Below are 23,593 nucleotides of genomic sequence, written 5' to 3' on the forward strand. Positions count from 1 at the left end.
CACAACTGAGAGGAGTGAGTTGTTCAACAGGTGTTGTGCTACGAGTGGGTGAGGGAAATGGATTGATGAAGCTTGAACTTATAGGAAACATGTAATTCCAATACTTGGAATATTGGGACTTTACTATTACTTGAAAATAAAGAAATATCTGTACAGATTATGAATCCATGTGAAGGGCACACAAAGGGATTTTATGTTCTGGCTGAAAAGTCTTTAACATGTTACCAGCAGACTCCAGGAAGGAAATCGGAAACTCCAGATGTACATAGTCTAAAGTTAAGGTGTATCTTATTAGCCATACCTTCTGTGACTTATCAAAATATTTGGATTCAGGGATATAAATTCTGGCCATCACTAATGTTCATAGTAAACTGTTCTTATCTTTTTTAGTGTACAGTGTATAGACAGCTTATAATGTTCTCTGAAATCAGTTAAGTTACATAACAGCTACATACAATGTTCCACTTAACTGAAGATGCTTTCCCACAGTAGGATGTTTGGTTTAATAAAAAAAATAATAATTATTATTATTGCATGCATCACTTACAACAATAAACTTGTTTTACGTATTTAACCAAAAAGATGGATATATACAACTAGTGACAACATGTGCTCATTCAAACTATGCATGAATCTTGGAAGACTCACTCCAGTCGAGTGACTCATTGGATGCTCATTTAAAATGTGGGCTGCATATTGCCTAACTCACTCTACAGCGCAAAAGCTCCAATTGTGCATGTGGTATTTGCACATACCTTCTGCACTCTGGAATCTATTGAGCTGTACTCACACCTCTCTAGTATGAAGAAAGCGCAGAACTTTAACAGTTTGGTTATCAGTTAGTGTGTTGTTCTGAGTTTTTGTGGCTCCATATGCTGGTCTTCTGGATTTGAGTTATTGCCTAGGCCAGTGGTTCCCAACAGGTGGTCTGTGGACCCCCAGGGCTCCGCGAGCTATGCCAGAGAGGTCCGCAAGATGCTATTAGAATAAAAAATTTATTAAATATATTTCGTATGATAAGAGATTTTTTGTTATGGCCGCTCAATATTTTTTCAATAATGAATATGTCAATGTTTTTTCTAAGTACCAAAAATAGAAAACGTATAAAAAGACTCTTAATTTGGCTTTTTTAGGTACTTGATACTGTGATATGACAAGATACCAATCATGCTCGATGAGGGGGGGGTCCTTGAGAAAATTTTGTTGGTACCCCTGGCCTAGGCAGTGAGAGTAAATCTTCATGAAGAGGGATTGATTCATTTTTAGAAACACGTTGACATTTGTTGTAAAGAGTCATTTTTCAGTGAAGGTGATTTCGACAGATGTTCAGTAATATCAGTAGCCAGCACGTAGGTGCAGACCTGTCACTGTGGCACCAATGGCTCTCGTAGGTACATTCATATGAATGTCAGCTTCCTTCACATGAGCACTTCTGAAACAGACTTGTGTGCAATGTTCTGCTGCAGAGAATACCAAGGCAAGGGATGCTCCATGGACAACTAATATACGAGTAGTTACCCCATGTACTACCTGCCAGTTTCCTCACCAGATTTACTTCTACATCTACATCTATATTCTGCAACTGTACCACTTATTAGGATTACTTCCTGTTCCATTCCTATCTGTAGCACAGGAAGTAGGATCCTTTGAATGTCTTATTGTAATCTTCTCCTCATGATCCCTGTGTGAGTGACACATAGGGGGTTGTAATATATTTCTTAAGTCATCATTTAGAACCAGTTCTTGCAACTTTGTTAATAGACTTTCTGGTATGGTTTACATCTATGTTCAAGAGTTTTCCAGTTCAGTTCCTTCAATATCTATGTGACATTCTCCAACAGATTAAATAAACCTGTGACCATTTGAGCTGCTCCTCTCTGTAAATGCTCAATGTCTCCTGTTAGTCCTATTTGGTGAGCAATATTCTGGAACTGGTCAATGAGTGATTTCTAAGCAATCTGAATTGTAGACTGATTGCACTTCCCCATTATTCTAGCAATAAACTGAAGTCTACAGTTTGCTTTACCCATGACTGAGCCTGTGTGATCATTCCATTTCATATTCCTATGAAGATTTACACCACGGTATTTGTATGAGTTGGCTGATTCCAACAGTGACTCATTGATATTATAGTCTTAGGATACTATGTTTCTTCATTTTATGAAGTGTACAATTTTACATTTCTGAACATTTAAAGTAAGTTGTCAATCCTTGCAGCACTTTGAAATCTTATCAAGATCTGACTGAATATTTACACAGCTTGTTTCAGATAGTAATTCACTATAGATTACTGCATCTCTGCAAAAAGTCTGATGTTACTATTAATATTGTCTGCTAGGTCTTTTGGACAGTAAGGCTCCCAACACACTTCCTTGGGGCACACATGAAATTACTTCTACATCTGTCGGTTACTGTCCATGTAAGATAAGTTGCTACTTCCTTCCTACCAAAAAGTCCTCAGTCCAGTTACAAATTTCACTTGATACCTGTATGATCATACTTTTCACAATAAATGTAGGTGTGGTACTGAGTCAGATGCTTATCAGAAATCAAGAAATACTGCATCTACCCGACTGCCTTGATCCAGAGTTTTCAGTATGTTGTAAGAAAAGTGTGATTTGGATTTCATGTGACTGATGTTTCCAGAATCCATGCTGCTTGCCACTGAGGAGGTCATTCTATTCAAGATATCTCTTTATATTTGAGCTGAGAATATGCTATAAGTTTCTACAACTAATCAATGTCAAGTATATTGGACAGTATTTTTGTGAATCACTTCTGCCACCCCTCTTCAAGATGGTTGTGACCTGTGCTTTTTTCCAAGAGCTGGGCAAGGCTTTTTGTATGAGGGATCTACGATAGATTATAGGTAGATGAGGGCCTAACTCAGCTGCAAGTTCAGTGTAGAACTTGACAGGGATTCCATTGGGCCCTGGAAATTTGTTCAGTTTTGACAATTTCAGCTGTTTCTCAATACTACTGACACTCATACTTACTTAATTCATCTTTTCAGTGGTGCGAGGATTGAATTTGGGCAATTATCCCAGGTTTTTCTTTGTAAAGAACACTTGAAAATGGAGTTAAGCATTTTAGCTTTTGCTGTACTGCCCTCAGTTTCAGTTGTCTTGTGTCTGAACTTTCTTAACTGTGTAGGAAAGATGTTTATGGTGAATCAGCATGACACCCAGCTATTTTGGCTTATCGTTGTACTTGACTATGCCAAGAGGACTTATGTGTGGGCTGATCTTTGCTGCTGCTAGATGATTAGAGAGGTGGGAAAGACATACCTGTGTTTCAGAAACATTAGATCTAAGTCTCCATGTCTGATAATAATCATAAAGTTTAGTGAGGCTGTTTGTTAGGTGGTCTTCACATTCCAAAAGATCTTCACTCTGCTATGAAATTGAAAGGTTACCTGCATACTGGGATTTCTGGCAGGTCGAGTTTGGTAGGTCTGCTGTGTAGAGATTGAATGACACCAGAGCAAGAACAGAGCTTTCAGGCAAGCTGTCATTGATTACATTCTATCTTCTTGTTTTTATCTTCTTGTCTTTTCACCTTGGCCTAATTTAAACCACCAATTGCTCAACATGTTGCAAAAGATGTTACTTAGAGTCTTACAAGATATTGTTTTCATAAATTTCAATATGAGACCCTCATTATGCTCTTCATGGGTATGCTGCCGGATATGATCGTCTTCAGTACCGATATTTTGGTGATCCACCTGGCCGCCATCTTCAGGTGCAATTGTCAAGACACAATCACGCTGGAACTTAATGAACATCAGAAACCGCAGTTCCTTTATACCCCGGATCCAGCCACTGGGCCTGCGCGAGAAGCGGAAGAGCTGCCCCCTCTAAAGTGAAGAATTGCAGTGCCAGCGGCAGTAGAAACTGGCAAAAGTGATAAATCGCAAATTAAAATGTAGCGGGTCAAAAACCAGACCATTGTTGTTTTATATCAGATAAAATAGGGTTCCATATCATGCTTAAAGGAAAACCTCTGTCTCTATTAATAATGTCATCGAATAATCGTATTTTGATGGATTCCTTGAGTACACAATCCCAGTAACGAGAAGCCGGAGCAACAATTTGCGTCTCTTTAAATGACATGTTATGCCCTTAATTGAGACAATGTTTGGTGACGGCAGATTTTTCAGGCTGGAGCAAATGTATGTGACGCTGATGTTCCACACATCGGTCATGAACAGTGCGAATAGTCTGTCCAATATACGCCTTTCCACAATGACAGGGAATTTTATAAAAGATGATCATATCCAGCAGCATACCCGTGAAGAGCATAATCGTATAAGGCACCGGGAAAATCTGTGGGATCACATGAGACCCTCATGTCACACCATGTCATAAACTGCTGACAGGTCAACGAAAACTGTCTTGGTCTTGAGTTTCTTCTGGTAGCCAGTTTCCACGTGAGCAGTCAAGGAGAGCACTTGCTCACCAGATCTTCTATGAGGTGTAAATCCAGCTTGTTCAGGCGCTACCACAGAATTAATTTGGTCTTGTATTCAGTCTAAGATCGTTGTTTCTGAGAGTTTGTAAGCACAGTTAAGTAGAGAAACTGAGCAAAAGTGCTCTGCAGCTGTTCATTCTTCCCCTGGTGGCCTGACAGCAATGTAAATTTTGCTGATAATGTTCCTGTGTTCAGAATTTTCCTAAAAAGTGAACTACTCACGTTCGCATTGTAGGACCACTGTGCACCAAAAATTCATGGTATAGCAAATCTGCAGTTTTTCTGCATTTTGTATGGTTAAGGGTTGTCTCCAGTTCAGTGACCTTAAGTAGAGAAGAGAATTATGGATTAGATTGTAGAGATTTCTTGATTTCAGTAAGCTGTTCTTTTCTTTCTGAGCATTTACTTTACCTGCCAGAACCCTTGAAACTCTCACTAAGTGCTGGTGATTGTGTCACTTGAGACTGTTGACTTCTTTGTATTGTGGGAAGGATCTTCTCCGAGCTTGAAAATCAATGTCCAAATTTTTATACTGGCATGTGTGGTGTCAATGTCCCTGGTTTCTTTGTGCCATTTTTCTCTCCTATGTTCATTCAAGGAATTCATCAGATTTGAAGCTGTCTCCTAGTTTCCCTTTCCTTCAATTTATTATATACTAATATAGCTTCCTATTCAAATGGCACTGTTCAGAGTCAACCTGAAAACATGCTCATAATTTGAATTAATGAAGGAAAGTCATGGTATCAGCTAGTGGAAAGGACGTAAGAGACTACAACCTCCAGACTTTACATGGAAATGATAACACATGGAAAGAAGACCTGCTCACTGGTAGGATACCCAGATGATGTTGACGATGATTGAAAGTCACACTTGATAATGTTTCCAAACAATGTATCACTCATATAACAGAAAACCTATTTCTTTTTGTTTGTTTCAGGCACAGCAGGCGTCACAAGCACAGTCGCAGTCGCAGACATTATCACTAAACACCGCTAGAGGTCGGCTCAGCCTCTCGCAATCACAATCAAGTTCCTTATCATTCAGTGATCCTCAAAACATTCTTCTTATGTTTGACCGCATTGCAGAGCCATTGTTTGTTCCTAAAGGAATAGAAAACAGAATTGTGTTCAATCTCCCAACTGAGTATCTGGTGAGTTTATTGTGAATTAATGACTGAAGCCATACTTTAGAGTGTGTCTAATTATATCTATATGTGTATCATGTATAAGGCAATCCTCAGTTTAAATGATTTTTTTTTTAATGGGCACTTGCATTCTCTATGGAAACTGCAGTATGCAGACACTAATACCCTGTTAATACACGCCTGTCATTTTTAAGAGTGATGACAACATTGCCCCTCCATTAGTTATTATTTTATTTCTATTATTATTATTAGTGTTATTCATGAAATTCTGCAAATGTTTAGTACTGGTTTTGTTTAAGGTCTGTAGCATTCAAATTTCTTCTCAGACTTGTCCTTCTTTAGTTTTATAGCTTCCAGTAATGGCACATACTGTGCTTGTAGTAGCCTACATGAATTACGGTACATTTTAAGCAAGTGCCATTGCAAAAATTTTGAATACCCACACCCCATCCACTCACAAATATACCATACAAAAAGACATTCCAGAAAACACACACACAGTATTACCACATTCAACAAAGTTCTTCCTCGTGTAGTTTTATCGCATAACAATACAAGCGAGGTCAAGTAGAACTTTCAAAGAATACATCTTAAACATTGCAGTTTTCATAATTTTAAATAATTAAGAAATGAAAATAACAACAGCAACAAAACATAGAAATGCAATGAAACATAGAAATAATGGGCTGAAATAATATGTTTGTTCAACTGATCCACACAATACATGCTCCACATTTCCATTTTATTGTATCCTCTCTTTAGTATTCGTTCATTCAGAAATCATCATGACTTTGGTTTCATACTGAAAAAGGATGGAAAACTGCTTACTAGTAACAAGATGAATGTGGAACACACTGTTGCTTTAGACTTCTCTATGAAATAAATCAGTGCAGTCTCTTAATAACAGTTACAGGTATTGTAGAAATGACATGTATTATTTTTCATTTTTATCAGTCCTCTTGGCTACAAAAGCGTCTTATGCATAAGACATTGAATGAGTCAGTTTATATGCATGCAGGTAAAAGGGATTTCTATGCATACATATTTGAAATTACAGATAATATGATTCATACTTTTAAACATAGATAAAGATTAATATACAGAATTATTCTTCAATGGTGTAAAAGTGGCATAGCTGTAAATATGACTTTAAAGGCTTCCCAAAGGTTTTGAAATTAGTATTTGCTTTACTATCATGAAATTTGTTATTGTGACTAACACTTTCAGCTGCTGAATTAAGCAACTTTATTCACTACCAGTTTCAGCCTATGTGGCTATCTTCAGGTTCATGAGTATATACAAAAATGTATTCAATAGTAGATGTAAAACTTTACAAAAATTATAAAATTACTCTAAAAAGTTTCATGATAAAACACAAACAGTGAGATTCGTATTTGGTGTCATTAGTATATCTTTGTCACAGGTTTGTAACCAGCGCCATTGACACAAATATGAATTTCAGATTTCGTGTTTTACCACAAATCTTCTCAGGGTACTTTTACATTTTTTGTATAGAAATTGTATCTACTATTGAACATTTATGTCATGTATGCATCCATACATCTAAAGATGGTTGTATAGACCGAAACTGATAATGTAAAGTTCTTTAATTTGGCTACAAGTTTACAGTCATGAGCCAAAACATTGTGACCACCTGCTTAATAGCTTGTTTGTTCATCTTTGGAACAAAATACATTAATGATTCTGCATATCAGAGATCCAACAGTTTGTTGGTAGGTTTGTGGACGTATGTGGCATTAGATTTCTGTGCACAAGTCATGTAATTTGCGTAAATAACAGGCCACTAATTTGCATATGCGGTGATGATGCCCAATAGCAACCCAGATGGGTTCCATAGGATTTACGTCTGGTGAATTTGGTTGCCAAGACATCAATGTGAGTTCACTATAATGCTCCACAAACCAGTGTAACACCGTCACATGTCCAAAACCTGGACAGTTATGTTGCTGAAAAATGACTCCACCGTTGGGGAAGATGTCAAGCGTGAAGGGATGTATGTTGTTCACAGCTGTCAGCGTGTCTTCAGTAACTACCACAGGTCCTGTGCAAGAGCAGGAGAATGTCACCCATAGCATAATGCTGCTCCCATCAGCCTGTGTCCGTGGCATGCTGCACATTTTGAACTACTGTTTACCTCAGTGACGGCATTTGTGGAGATGACCATTGCTGTAGTGTAAAAAAAATGTGATTCACATGAAGAACTGACATGTTTCCATTGTTTGATGGTGGAATCCTGTTGGTCCTATCCCCACTGCAGTCATAACTGATGATGTCGTTGGGTCAAGATGTGAACACATAGGGTGATCTACTGTGGAGCTCCACGTTCAACACTGTACGATTAGCGGTGTGCTCCAAAACACTTGTGCATGCACGAGCATTATGCTCTTTCATCAGAGATGCCACAGATCACCATGTATCCTATTTTACTGAGCAGACAAACCTCTGGACTCCATGTTGTGTGAAGAATCATAGATATTCAACCATGTAGCATCTAGTGGCAGTTTCACTGCCCTTCTACCTCTTTCTGTAGATGCTCACAACACTAGCATGTGAAAATTCGACCATCTTCACTGTTTTCAAGATACTTGTTCACAGACTCTGCATAATAATAATCTGCCCTTTGTCAGACTCACTTATCCCAATGGATTTCCCTATTTTCAGCCCATACCTTCGCTAGGGTGATCCCCTGTCCATGTCTGCTCTGCTTACATACTTTTGTCACCACGTCACATGCCTGCAATGCCACCATGTGTCAAATAACATCATGGTGGGCATGGTCATAATGTTTTGGCTTATCAGTGCATGTTGAAGAAAACGTGTATGTATTGGAATATAAAAAATTATGAAAAGGATAATCTATCGGCCAAAGTCTTCTTTAGAAAATAAAGGAAAAAATGCACACACGTACATTTACTCGAGCAGCCACACCTCACATGAACATGACTGCTATCTCCAGCCATGGTCATGTGTGCCTGTGTGAGGTGTGGCTGCTTGAGTGAATGTGTGTGTGTGTTTTCCTTTGTTTTCTGGAGAAGGCTTTGGCTGAAAGCTCATTGTGAAACGGTCTTTTCATTGTGCCTGTCTGCAACTCGATGTGTCATCTTTACAGTGAATAGCAATCTGTCTGTTCCATAACTGTTGAGATTCCAACCAGGACTTTCCATTGCTTGTATGTATTGGAAGTTTAAAAAGTTGTCAGTGTATGTAATCAGGGTAGGGGGTCACTGATGAAACTATGCAAGTTGTGTTGAAAAAGTTCCAGACCTTTGTTGTGTAAACCAGTGAAGTATAGGATACTTCCTTCCGTGGAGATGTGGTTGCAGGCATTTACGCACAGCTGTGAATTTCTTCCCACCAACAGAAAGCATCAGCTGCTAGCAACAGAGTCTATGAGAGAATTGGTTTGCAGTAAGTTGTAAAATGATGGGATATATTTAGCAGTGATATTGCACAAAATTTTGCCAAAAGCTTGGCAGTACCCAAGTGAAAAGCATTCACAAGACTTGACAGACTTCTGGGAACGATACAGTGAACAAGGTATAGATAAAGGAGTGGTATAACCTCTTCAAAGATGACAAGCACATCAGTGGACAGTGAACCACGTTCAGGTAGACACTTAACATGCCAAAGAATGGTACATTCAATTTTGACCAACAGATTGTGCATGAGGAGAATATCACTTATGCCTAAACTGCTGAAAAAGGAGCATAAGCTATCCCATCTGCATATTGCACAGGACATGCTGGACAAAGCAAACAGTAAATCCAATTTTCTGGAATATTGTGATCGCAGGTCTTTCTGCAACACTGTGATCATAGGTGGTGAAATGTGGTTTTAAGTGTACAACCCAGAAACCAAGATGCAGTCATCTCATTAGAAACTTGTGACACCCCAAGGAAAAAAAAAAAAAAAAAAAAAAAAAGCATGGCTGGTCCACAACAATGTCAAGGTCATGTTGACTATTTTCTTTGGCTCACATTGGATAGTGCATCATGAATATGCGCCCTAAGATCAAACAATCCCAAAGGAATACTGGAATACTACCAGGAGATACTGTGTGAAATTCTTCATGCTGTGTGCCACAAATGACCAGATCTGCGGGCAGTAAAAACTTGGCAGCTGTCGCAATAATGCACCTGCACTTTCTTCACACCTGATTCAGACATTCCTCACCAACGACAACATTCCTATCATTAGTCAGGCTATCTACCAACATGGCTCCATGTCATTTTGGGTTGTTTTCCAAATTGAAAATGTCCATGAAATGAACATTATTTGAATCAAGAGAAAACATCATGCAGAATACAATGACCCCATTGATAACTCTTCCAAAAGACACTCTCCAGAAGTGTTTTCAACAGTGGCATGAGCAATGGAATTGGGTGTATTGCCAAGGAGACTACTTTGAAGAGGGTTAGGGTTCTGTATCTCCAAATCAACTAATATATTTCTGCCAACCAGAGTTTCAATACTTCCTAAACACACCTCATAGATAAAAAGCAAGAAATAGTCATAATGGGCTCATGTTCTTTCATTGTTAGGAATGTAGTAGCAATTTCCTCATATTTTCTTATTCTGTTAGAGAACTCTCAATACCACACAGCTTGCATGAATTAGGAGAAAAGGCTCAGAAAATCTAGGATGTTTCCCAGTTTTAAATGTCACGTCACTGTTATCTATTTTATCATTTTATTTTCAGCCATCACGCTATCAGCCAATAGCTTCAGATTTAGCAGACAGATGGGGTGGACCTTCAAATAAAATAGAAATAGATGTGCGGTCCATCACACTGCCTGATCTGTCATTTCCCATGAGCCTTGGCCGTAAAGAGAACTTCTCTCCATTTATACCACATCATCGAAGAATGGCAGAAAGACTTGTAGAAACATTTATGGGTGAGTAGTGTAGCAGAGAAGTTTAATGGTCATTATACAAATATATTCTTAATGTATTTTCTTATTTTAATGAGACTGATAAATAATTTTTTGAACCAGTACACATAAGCATACAGCTCTTACACAGGACATTTTAAGCTTTTTAAAATAAGAAATGTAGCTTTTTATGACGTGTAACTGCTTGTTTGTAACTATTTCTCAAACGAAATGTAAGATGCCATGAATTTTTCACAGTTTGGCTTGTAGTTTATTTTCTGTAGATCAGAAAATTATCTGTTTTACCAGTTTAATTTGCTTGTCACTACTTAGAAGCTCAAGAAATTATCTGTTTCATCAATGTAATTAATGCAACAATTCTCAGAACACTAAAGCAAATGAGGGTCTGAGAAATAGAACATTATAAAGAAACAGCACATCCAGACCATGGGAACTGACGATCAACCTATATAATCTGTGGATATAATTCTGAGTGTGAAGGAATCACATATGGGGTTCTCCATGGCTCAGTTTAGGTCCACTATTGCTTCTCATGTATTTAAACAACCTTCTGCCTAATACACAACAAACAGAATTAGTTCTTTTTGCAGATGACACTAGTACTGTGACCAGCCCCAGCATACATACAGAAACAGAAGAAACAGTAAACATTGTTCTTAGAAGTATCATTTACTGGTTTTCTGAAAATGGTCTCACACTAAATTTTAAAAAGGCAACAATTTATTCAGTTCTGCGTGTCTAGGGGTACTACGCCAGTGATAAGTGTAACACATGGTGAGGACATAATAAACTGGTTGGAAACTTCAAAATCCTTAGGTGTCCATACTGATGAGAATTTAAACTGGAAAAAGCACATTTTGGAACTCCCAAAACAATGTAGTTCAGCCACATTTGCACTTAGAATCTTTGAAAATTTTGAGAAGAGACAAATCAGTAAGTTGACATATTTTGCATATTTTCATTCAATAATGTCATATGGTATAATGTTCTCAGGTAACTCACCTTTAAGAAACAAAAGTCTTTATTGCTCAAAAACGTGCTGTAAGAATAATATGTGGCGCTCGCTCACGATCATCTAGTAGACATTTGTTTAAGTACTTGGCCGTTCTGACTGCCGCTGCACAGTATATTTATTCCCTCATGAAGTTCATTCTAAATAATTCACTACAGCTGAAAAGGAACAATGATGAACATAATTACAATATCACAAGGAAAAATGACATCTATTGCTCCACATTAAATTTTTCTGTAGCACAAAAAGACATACACAGTGCTGCAACTACAACTTTTGGTCACTTAACCAAATAATATAAAATATCTGGCAGACAGCAAAGTAAAATTTGAAAACAAACTGAAAAAGTTTATCCTTGGGAGCTAATTCTATTCTGTAGAAGAATTTCTGTTTTTGTAATTTGCAAAAGGTGGTGTGTAGGAATTACTAACAACCCACATCTGTATTATCTGTATTTTTTTAAACTGTTATATGTTCAGCATGTACCCATATTTATGGAATTAATTTGTGATGTGAATGTGAAATGAATTGTTCCACATCATTACAATTTATCATGCAAAATGATCCATGGGACATGAAACAAAATAACTTTAAACAGCATGGATGTTAATAAGAACATTCCTTCTAAAATACCTGCCAGCTGAACTCATAGATTGTCAATCAAATTGTGAAGTCAACAGTGGATTAGTGAACGATAAATACTCAGAAATCCAGTTGAGTGGTAGAGAGGTACATATTTTGGAAATTTGTGGTGAGTTCCTATGGGTCCAAACTTCTGAGGTTATTGGTCCCTAGGTTACACACTGCTTAATCTAACTTAAACTAACTTACGCTAAGGATAACACACACACCTATGTCTGAGGGAGGGCTCGGACTTCTGACAGGGGGAGCCATGCGAACTGTGGCAAGGTGTCTCAGACCACACGGCTACCCCACACAGCGAGAGGTACATAAAAACGAATTTTAATGTAGTATCGCAGCTTACAAATTTATGGCCTTCTCAGAGTTGTGCGTGCGCTCACACACACACACACACACACACACACACACACACACACACACTCTCTCTCTCTCTCTCTCTCTCTCTCTCTCTCTCTCTCTCTCTCTCTCTCTCTCTCTCTCTCACACACACACACACACACACACACAGCTACAATGTTCCAGCAAGGGCTGTATTGTTGTGACTTTTCTTTTTATTTATTTGTTTTGGTAGAAAATGGGGGAGGGCAAATGATCCCATTCGTAGATGCTGGTACAGAATAACATTTCCCAAACTGTTACTGTTTTGTTTACATACAAGTATAAGACTGAAGGCATTTTCTGCAGCACTGAAGAGAAATGGAAGTTCTCATGTTATGGAGGGGAATACTGAGGATATGGAGGGTACCAGTAATTTAGAAGTAAAAGTTCTTGTAACTCTGAACACGAGAATCAATTGCAGAAATGAGACACCATTTTAAGCTGAATATGTTTACATTAAAATTATAGCATCCATCTCACAAACTATTTTACCTTTTTTCAGGAATGCGCACATATGAAGATTTTTTGTCCTTATCAATCTACTGCCGTGACCGCATAAACCCATACATGTTTGCTTACGCGCTGTCAATTGCCATCATTCATCGACCAGACACACGAAAAATACCGCTGCCTCCTCTAACTGAAGTGTTTCCAGATAAGTTTATGGACAGCTCTATCTTTGGACAAGCTCGTCAGGAAGCAAATGTTGTTGGTGAAGGGAACAGGGTAAGCCATGCACATTTTGTAGCACAGTATACTTTAATGGAAGATTAATATTACATAGTAGTGTTTGTACAAGGCATGAATATTGTGTGTGTATTATACACACTGTACACTATATGGCCATATACACAGGATCATGCGTCTGTGAGCAGATTGTGTTGGACAACAGTTTTAGCATCTTTTATAGTCTCCTCTAGATACAATTCATTCCTGCTATCATGAGGGTAGAGGTACCAGACATCGCTTTGGGAGACAGTGTTGTATGTTGAATCCTCCGGTTGTCAAAATTGTCTTGAATGTTTTATCCACATATTAAATTGGGATCAGGTCACTGATCATACTGCCCAGGGTAAATGATTTTCATGTAGACTTTGCCTCCTTATCTGTGGCTCATTGTGTAGTTATGAACTCTGGTGCAAAGCTCCCATCTAACATAAAGCAAGAAATTTGAAGAAAAAAAAAGAAATATATATATTTCTGTTTACTGTCTTCCACAGTCCTGCAGCATTTTAGAAGTGACAACATTTTCTAACTGGACTCTTAATAAAGTGATTTATTTACGATCACAATTTCTCAGTTAATAAATCACTGTGAAGAGCATCAGTACATATTCTGTAAATTGAAGGTGGAGGGAGAAGAAAGGAAAAGAAGAGAAGGACCTATTAATTTCACTTGCGTCAAGATTTTAAGCCAAGTCAGCGGTGACAGGCGGACCAGTATTGTAACCATGGATCTCCTGCTTATCTGGCAATTGCATTAACCACTGTACAATTGGGACACAGTGTTTATCGCAATTGTGTGAACTATCTCGGCACGCCTCTCGGGTGACCTACAGTCTCACCTAGCATCAACTATCCGCAGTCCCCATCCGTATCCTCCGTGCTTGCTGCTTTGAAATTTCCACTGGAGGGCAGCCATTGTGTATCCGCACTGAAGTTGGTGGATTCATTGCCCATCAAGACGAATCAACTGTATTAATACATGGTGTCTGTTCTTTTGGACATGACCGAAAGAGGAAAACACAGTGTGGAATCCACAGCTGTGATACATATTATGTAATTTGAAGGTGGAGGGGGAGAAAGGAAAGGAAAGTGAAGGAACTATTGATGTCAATTGCATCAGGACTTTATGCAGAATCAACGGTGATGAGTGAAAATATGTGCCGGACTGCTTATTAGCCAGTTGCATTAATCACTGCACTATCCAGACTCAGAGTTTATCAGGATTGCATGGACTATTTTGGCAAACCTCTCAGCCAACCCACATTCTCACCTATTGCCAACTATCTGCAGTGATTGTCTATGTCCTCCATGTTCGCTACATTGAGATTCTTGCAGGAGGTTGGACGCAGTTGTACAGTCACACTGAAAGTAGTGGATTCATTACCCTTTGAGGTGAATCACTTGTATGAATGTGTGGTGCCTGTTCTTTCGGACATGTCTGAAAGAACAGACACCGTGCATCCATACAATACATATTCACTCCTGTTAAGGGAACATTGTCCTCATGTCAACCACATTTATGCATTTCATGCCATAAATCACAATCTGTATAAAAGAACATAGGATCTTAAATAATAATTCATTTAGAATTCTTATCAGTACTGCAGAATAAACGTGCACCAGATGTGACATTTGACGTGAGGACAATGTTCTCTTAAGACTGATTACACACGGATGCTCTGCATAGTGAGCTGCTGCTTGAGAATATACATCAACATATACGTACATGATGTTTTGCAAGCCACCAAATGGTGCATAGATGATAGTACCTTGTACCACTACTAGTCTTTTTCTTCCCTGCTCCTCTCACAAATGGAGCAAGGGAAAAATGACTGTCTTCATGCCTCCACATGATTCCTAATTTCTCTTATCTTATTTTGTAGTCCTATTGTGAAATGTATTGGTGGCAATAGAATTTCTGCAATCAATCTCAAATGCTGGGCCTCTAAATTTTCTCAATGGTATTTGGTGAAACGAACATTATCTTTCACCTAGGAATTCCCATTTGAATTCATGAAGCATCTTCATAATACTTGCATGTTTATTGAACCTACTGGTAACAAATCCAGCAGCATCTGAATTCCTTCAATGTCTTCCTTTAATCTGATGTGGTAGGGTTCCCAGACATTCAAGCAGTACTCAAGAATGGGTCATGTTTTCTTAATAGATGAGCTGCACTTCCCAAAATTCTCCAAATAAACGGAAGTTGACTGTTCGCATCCCGACTGCCATCTTTATTTGCCCATTATTTTTCATATCATTTTTGAACGCTACACCTAGATATTTTATTGACGTGATTGTGCCAAGGAGCACACTATTAATGCTGTATTTGAACATTACAGGATTGTTTTTCCTATTCATCTGCATTAACGTACATTTTTTCACATGTAGAACAAGCTGCCATTCATCAGGCAAACTAGCAGTTCTGTCTAAGACATCTGTATTCTCCCACAGTCACTCAACATTGACATCTTACCGTACACCACAGTGTCACACGCAAAAAGTCACAGACAGCTACTCACCCTGTCTGTCATATCATTTATGTATATGGAGAATAAAAGTGGGGTGTTCCTGAAGATACTATTGTCTCTGAGAAACACTTGTCGTCGAGGATAACATTATCCTCGATGGCAAGTGTTCATCAGAGACTACAGTATCATCAAAAACATGCCACGGTCATGTGATAGAACCACTTTCATTCTCCATATATATAAACAATCCGAGGGACAGGATGAGCAGCAGTCTGTGACTTTTTACTGATGATGCCATCGTGTGTGGGAAGATGTCATCATTGAGTGACTGTAGGAGGATACCAGACGTCTTAGACGGAATTGCTAGTTGGTGTGATGAACGGCAGCTTGTTCTAAATGTGGGAAAATGTACATTAATGCAGACGAATAGGAGAAACAACCCTGTACTGCTCAAATACTGCATTAATAGTGTGCTGCTTGAGATAATCACATTGATTAAATATTTAGGAGTAACACTGAAAATCTGGGAATATGGAATCGTTTGGATGGATAGGAAATGTTGCTAATCAGAAAATTAGAGAAATACATGGGTGCTCTTCTCCTTACACATTGTGAATCTCCTTGTTTACATGTATGAGCACCATATTACAAATTAGGGTAAATTACATGGAATTATTAATTAGGCAATTAATTAACTGATGTATGTAATTTTGTACAGAAAAATTAAAGTATCAAAAACATGTAGTCAAAGTGTTGTATGTAACAGTGGCTATGACAAAATCTTTCATGTAAATTGGGGCTGCTTATGAATTGGAATGCTGATTATTCCTTCAGTCAGTTAGTTTCCAGTAATTTAAAGTACTTTGCAGGAAGGTGGCAATGCTTAGCTTTCTGTTGGCATGGATCATTATATGAAATTATGCTGATTAACAAAGTTTTTCACATATCAAACAGTGCTAACTTTAATTAACTGTAACTTTTAACTAACATACTTTATAGCCATACTGATGGTATTCCTGGAATTAGCCTAGCCTTAACATATGTCCAAACAATAAATTTAAGTAGGGAAAAGCTTAATTATGCATTTGGAGATGAAGAGAAAATTAGAATAAGGAAAAAAGTTAATATCAGGGATCACAAATATAGCAGATGGGATATAACAATCTTGCTGTGTCACAATTGATGCTTTCTAAATCTGTGTACAGAAGCTTTTCTATTTGAAGGAACTCAGAATATGTACAAGAATTCTGCAGCAAACCAATGTTAAGGATATTTGTCTATAATTTTGCAAGTCTGTTATTTTACCCTTCTTATATATGGGAGTCACCTGCACTTTTTTCTTATTGCTTAAGACTTTGCACTTGGTGAGAGATTCGTGATTGTAAGCTAAGTAAGGGGCTAATGCTATTGGGTACTCTTTGTAAAACTAAATATGGGTTCCATCTGGCTCAGTTGCTTCTCTGTGCCAGCGATACCTGTTACTATGTCCTCCATACAACAGCTGAAATTGGGATTGTAAATAAAAAAACGTTAATAATGGTCGGGGGGTGGTGGTGGGGGGGGGGGGGGGGGGGGGGTGGATGTTGTTATTTTGAAAAATTAAAAATGTACTTCGTTAGCCACTCCTTCTACAAACATCTGACTTGCCAGGGAGCAGGCAAAACAGTATTTTGAGCTACATTGGAAGTAGCAATCTTTACAGAAAGTTTATTGATGTACTGTAAACAGTGATCATTATTTACAGGTGAAGGTAACTATTTTCTTTGGAGAATACCACTGTGAGTCAAGGAAATATTAAGTTGCTGATATTAAATAGCCAGCAGATGGAATAGCATGGATAGTATTTAGCACTATAGTAATAGTTTATTGTTAATGCACTATATGGATTAAGTTTCTCTGATTTGCCAGTCTTTTGTTAATCTATATCTAGACTCCTTCCACATCCATGAAGGTTCTCCTTTGTGATGGGATCTACAGAACACAATTAATTAATGAACACAAAGCTTGGGGCAAATGTTGCATAATCCACAATATGTGTAGGCAAGCAGTGGAAAAAAAATTAATTAATCGTATGACATTGATAACTGGGAATCCCTACCTTGGGGAAGTTCGGCCAGTGAGTTGCAAGTCCTTTTAGTTGATGCCACATTGGGCAACTTGTGTGTTGGTGATGACAAAATGATGGTGAGGAACACACAATACCCAGTCCCCAAGCAGAGAAAATCTCTGACCCGACTGGGAATTGAACCCGGACCCACTGCTGCATAGCATCAGACATATCAACCACACAGCTAAGATGTGGATTACACAAGCTGTGGAAGAGAGCATCTACCAGAATCGTAGAGTTAGGAGCAGGGTGAACTCACTGACATTCTACACACATTCTGCACTTTTCATTGTTTGGTCGACACCAGATTTAGTATTTACTTGTAGACAGTGGCACCGGCACCCCTGCCACAAGACCTGTACCTATTTCTGCCTGTTTCTGTCTGCTACACTCTAATAGTTTTTGCTCTCCTTATCAATGCCATGTTCACAAACTGCTATCACTGATACCAAGACAAAATCTTTTTTCATCACTAATAATTTTCCCCCCCTTGAACCATGGACCTTGCTGTTGGTGGGGAGGCTTGCGTGCCTCAGCGATACAGATGGCCGTACCGTAGGTGCAACCACAACAGAGGGGTATCTGTTGAGAGGCCAGACAAACATGTGGTTCCTGAAGAGGGGCAGCAGCCTTTTCAGTAGTTGCAGGGGCAACAGTCTGTATTATTGACTGATCTGGCCTTGTAACATTAACCAAAACAGCCTTGCTGTGCTGGTACTGCGAACGGCTGAAAGCAAGGGGAAACTACAGCCGTAATTTTTCCCGAGGAAATGCAGCTTTACTGTATGATTAAATGATAATGGCATCCTGTTGGGTAAAATATTCCGGAGGTAAAATAGTCCCCCATTCGGATCTCCGGGCGGGGACTACTCAAGAGGACGTCGTTCTCAGGAGAAAGAAAACTGGTGTTCTACGGATCGGAGCGTGGCATGTCAGATCCCTTAATCGGGCAGGTAGGTTAGAAAATTTAAAAAGGGAAATGGATAGGTTAAAGTTAGATATAGTGGGAATTGGTGAAGTTCGGCGGCAGGAGGAACAAGACTTTTGGTCAGGTGATTACAGGGTTATAAATACAAAATCAAATAGGGGTAATGCAGGAGTAGGTTTAATAATGAATAAGAAAATAGGAGTGCGCGTTAGCTACTACAAACAGCATAGTGAACGCATTATTGTGGCCAAGATAGACACAAAGCCCATGCCTACTACAGTAGTACAAGTTTATATGCCAACTAGCTCTGCAGATGATGAAGAAATAGATGAAATGTATGACGAGATAAAAGAAATTATTCAGGTAGTGAAGGGAGACGAAAATTTAATAGTCATGGGTGACTGGAATTCGTCAGTAGGAAAAGGGAGAGAAGGAAGGTTGTATACCTGGAAGAATCCTGGAGATACTAAGAGGTATCAGATAGATTATATAATGGTAAGACAGAGATTTAGGAACCAGGTTTTAAATTGTAAGACATTTCCAGGGGCAGATGTGGATTCTGACCACAATCTATTGGTTATGAACTGCAGATTGAAACTGAAGAAACTGCAAAAAGGTGGGAATTTAAGGAGATGGGACCTGGATAAACTGAAAGAACCAGAGGTTGTAGAGAGTTTCAGGGAGAGCATAAGGGAACAATTGACAGGAATGGGCGAAAGAAATACAGTAGAAGAAGAATGGGTAGCTCTGAGGGATGAAGTAGTGAAGGCAGCAGACGATCAAGTAGGTAAAAAGACGAGGGCTAATAGAAATCCTTGGGTAACAGAAGAAATATTGAATTTAACTGATGAAAGGAGAAAATATAAAAATGCAGTAAATGAAGCAGGCAAAAAGGAATACAAACGTCTCAAAAATGAGATCGATAGGAAGTGCAAAATGGCTAAGCAGGGGTGGCTAGAGGACAAATGTAAGGATGTAGAGGCTTGTCTCACTAGGGGTAAGATAGATACTGCCTACAGGAAAATTAGAGAAACCTTTGGAGAGAAGAGAACCACTTGTATGACTATCAAGAACTCAGATGGCAACCCAATTCTAAGCAAAGAAGGGAAGGCAGAAAGGTGGAAGGAGTATATAGAGGGTTTATACAAGGGCGATGTGCTTGAGGACAATATTATGGAAATGGAAGAGGATGTAGATGAAGACGAAATGGGAGATAAGATACTGCGTGAAGAGTTTGACAGAGCACTGAAAGACCTGAGTCGAAACAAGGCCCCGGGAGTAGACAACATTCCATTAGATCTACTGATGGCCTTGGGAGAGCCAGTCATGACAAAACTCTACCATCTGGTGAGCAAGATGTATGAGACAGGTGAAATACCCTCAGACTTCAAGAAGAATATAATAATTCCAATCCCAAAGAAAGCAGGTGTTGACAGATGTGAAAATTACCGAACTATCAGTTTAATAAGTCACAGCTGCAAAGTACTAACGCGAATTCTTTACAGACAAATGGAAAAACTGGTAGAAGCGGACCTCGGGGAAGATCAGTTTGGATTCCGTAGAAACGTTGGAACACGTGAAGCAATACTAACCTTACGACTTATCTTAGAAGAAAGATTAAGAAAAGGCAAACCTACGTTTCTAGCATTTGTAGACTTAGAGAAAGCTTTTGACACTGTTAACTGGAATACTCTCTTTCAAATTCTGAAGGTGGCAGGGGTAAAATACAGGGAGCGAAAGGCTATTTACAATTTGTACAGAAACCAGATGGCAGTTATAAGAGTCGAGGGACATGAAAGGGAAGCAGTGGTTGGGAAAGGAGTGAGACAGGGTTGTAGCCTCTCCCTGATGTTATTCAATCTGTATATTGAGCAAGCAGTAAAGGAAACAAAAGAAAAATTCGGAGTAGGTATTAAAATTCATGGAGAAGAAGTAAAAACTTTGAGGTTCGCCGATGACATTGTAATTCTGTCAGAGACAGCAAAGGACCTGGAAGAGCAGTTGAACGGAATGGACAGTGTCTTGAAAGGAAGATATAAGGTGAACATCAACAAAAGCAAAACGAGGATAATGGAATGTAGTCAAATTAAATCGGGTGATGCTGAGGGAATTAGATTAGGAAATGAGACACTTAAAGTAGTAAAGGAGTTTTGCTATTTAGGGAGTAAAATAACTGATGATGGTCGAAGTAGAGAGGATATAAAATGTAGACTGGCAATGGCAAGGAAATCGTTTCTGAAGAAGAGAAATTTGTTAACGTCGAGTATAGATTTAAGTGTCAGGAAGTTGTTTCTGAAAGTATTTGTATGGAGTGTAGCCATGTATGGAAGTGAAACATGGATGATAACTAGTTTGGACAAGAAGAGAATAGAAGCTTTCGAAATGTGGTGCTACAGAAGAATGCTGAAGATAAGGTGGGTAGATCACGTAACTAATGAGGAGGTATTGAATAGGATTGGGGAGAAGAGAAGTTTGTGGCACAACTTGACTAGAAGAAGGGATCGGTTGGTAGGACATGTTCTGAGGCATCAAGGGATCACAAATTTAGCATTGGAGGGCAGCGTGGAGGGTAAAAATTGTAGAGGGAGACCAAGAGATCAATACACTAAGCAGATTCAGAAGGATGTAGGTTGCAGTAGGTACTGGGAGATGAAGAAGCTTGCACAGGATAGAGTAGCATGGAGAGCTGCATCAAACCAGTCTCAGGACTGAAGACCACAACAACAACAACAATAATTAATTGGTGCCATTCAGCCTTTGAGTACAAACTCTCACTACACCTCAGGACTTGGACACTTGGAGGTTACACCTGAGAGGGAGCCCAGTGAGCAGCGTCATATTTCACAGCTTGTCTTCCACCAGACGCATCCTGAGGCTCCAAGATGACATTCTGTGTACAACATTGGTCCTAATATGTGTTACAGCTTTTGCGCAGTTTACAATGGCAGATGGCAATTCACCCATGCATCAGTTCATGCTGCCATCTGCAAATAGGACAACAAGCTTGTGCACATCTCTTGGCCCGCCTCTGGCAACATCCACAGCCATCTGAGACTTTATATTCAACATGTTGGGCATTTTGTGTACAAAAAGATCTCCTAAAGAACCCTAAGATATGGTGGGATGTACTCTCTGCTGTGCCCTTCAAAGTTGTTTTGTGCAGTATACATGTAGATTTAGACCCCTGCAAGCCCATAACAGAACTTGTATGAAACTGAGAAAACTGCATATAGTGTGGTCATTTATGCCATTCTGCTATCTTTACTAAGTTTAACAAATCAATATTGTTATTGAAATATTAGACCAATACAGAAGCCAAATACAGTTGTTATGGACTCAGCATTTCATACTCAGGATATAATTTCTCCACAACATGGCTCTTTCGGCCATTGTATTTCTACATATACATCTACATACCATTGTGAGATGCATGGCAGAGGGTATGTCCCATTTTACCAGTTATTAGGTTTTCCTCCTGTTCCATTCACATACGGAGCATGAGAAGAATGATTGTTTGAATGCCTCTGTGTGTGCAATAATTATTCTGATCGTGTCCTCATGATGCCTACGGGAGCAATATATGGAGGGTTGCAGTACTCGTATATTCCTAGAGTCATCATTTAAAGCTGGTTCCTGAAACTTTGTTAATAGACTTTCTCAGGATAGTTTACGTCTGTCTTCAAGAATCTTGCAGTTCAGTTCCTTCAGTATCTCTGTGACACTCTGCCAAGGATCAGACAAACCTATGACCATTTGTGCTGCCCTTCTCCATATATTTTCAATATTCCCTGTTAGTCCTACTTGATATGGGTCTCACACACTTGAGCAGTATTCTGGAACTAGTCACACGAGTGATTTGTAAGCAGTCTCCTTGTAGAGAGATTGCACTTTCCCAGTATTCTACCAGTAAACTGAAATCTACCACCTGCTTTACCCACAACTGAGCCTACGCGATCCTTCCGTTTCATATCCCTACATAGTGTTACACCCAGCTATTTGTATGAGCCAGTCAATTCCAACAGTGACTCATTGATATTATAGTCTTAGGATATGTGCTGCACCAACCCTCCATGCATAAATGATGTTTCTATGTCACATATTTAGAGGTGTTTAAATTTTATTCCAATACTTTATATTCTGAATTTTCCATTGGAAAGTCTTATGCAACAGAACAGTTGCCAATATTTTAAAAGGTAGCTTCCCTTATTAATAACATGAAATTTAACACAATCATACTATAACTGAAGCTTTCCGTATGGAAATCATCCCCTGGTTATAATGGAAATTAAAGGTTGCCGTGTCAGATCTTGATAATATAAAGGATATTTTGTTTTAATATTGGCTTTATGAGGCTCTCAGAAGACAAAACAGAAGTATGCTATGATCTGATGTAACTGCTTAACTGCTGTCATCAGTATTTCTGATAATTTGTCCTGTTGAAAGCATTGTAGTATTTCTGATGACTTGTACCTTTGTGAAAGCACCCACGTCATCTACCAACTGACCTGCCTGCACTGTGACGCATTCTATGTGGGAATGACCAGCAACAAACTGTCCATTCGCATGAATGGACACAGGCAGACAGTGTTTGTTGGAAATGAGGATCACCCTGTGGCTAAACATGCCTTGGTGCACGGCCAGCACATCTTGGCACAGTGTTACACCGTCTGGGTTATCTGGATACTTCCCACTAACACCAACCTATCCGAACTCTGGAGATGGGAACTTGCTCTTCAATATATCCTCTCTTCCCGTTATCCACCAGGCCTCTATCTCCGCTAATTTCAAGTTGCCGCCACTCAC

General features: G+C 39.0%; 1 protein-coding gene across 1 annotated transcript in view; it reads left to right on the forward strand.

The window, feature by feature from the left end:
• The window catches only part of LOC124544930 (phenoloxidase 2-like), a 105,079-nt gene that overhangs the window by 13,708 nt on the left and 67,778 nt on the right, over positions 1-23,593 (forward strand). The window contains exons 2-4 of the mRNA XM_047123676.1: positions 5,408-5,620; positions 10,335-10,530; positions 13,062-13,285. Coding sequence (XP_046979632.1) covers positions 5,408-5,620; positions 10,335-10,530; positions 13,062-13,285 — 633 coding nt within the window. The remainder of the gene's footprint in view (positions 1-5,407; positions 5,621-10,334; positions 10,531-13,061; positions 13,286-23,593) is intronic.

Source organism: Schistocerca americana, chromosome 8 (genome assembly GCF_021461395.2).
Source record: "Schistocerca americana isolate TAMUIC-IGC-003095 chromosome 8, iqSchAmer2.1, whole genome shotgun sequence".
Lineage (NCBI taxonomy): Eukaryota > Metazoa > Arthropoda > Insecta > Orthoptera > Acrididae > Schistocerca > Schistocerca americana.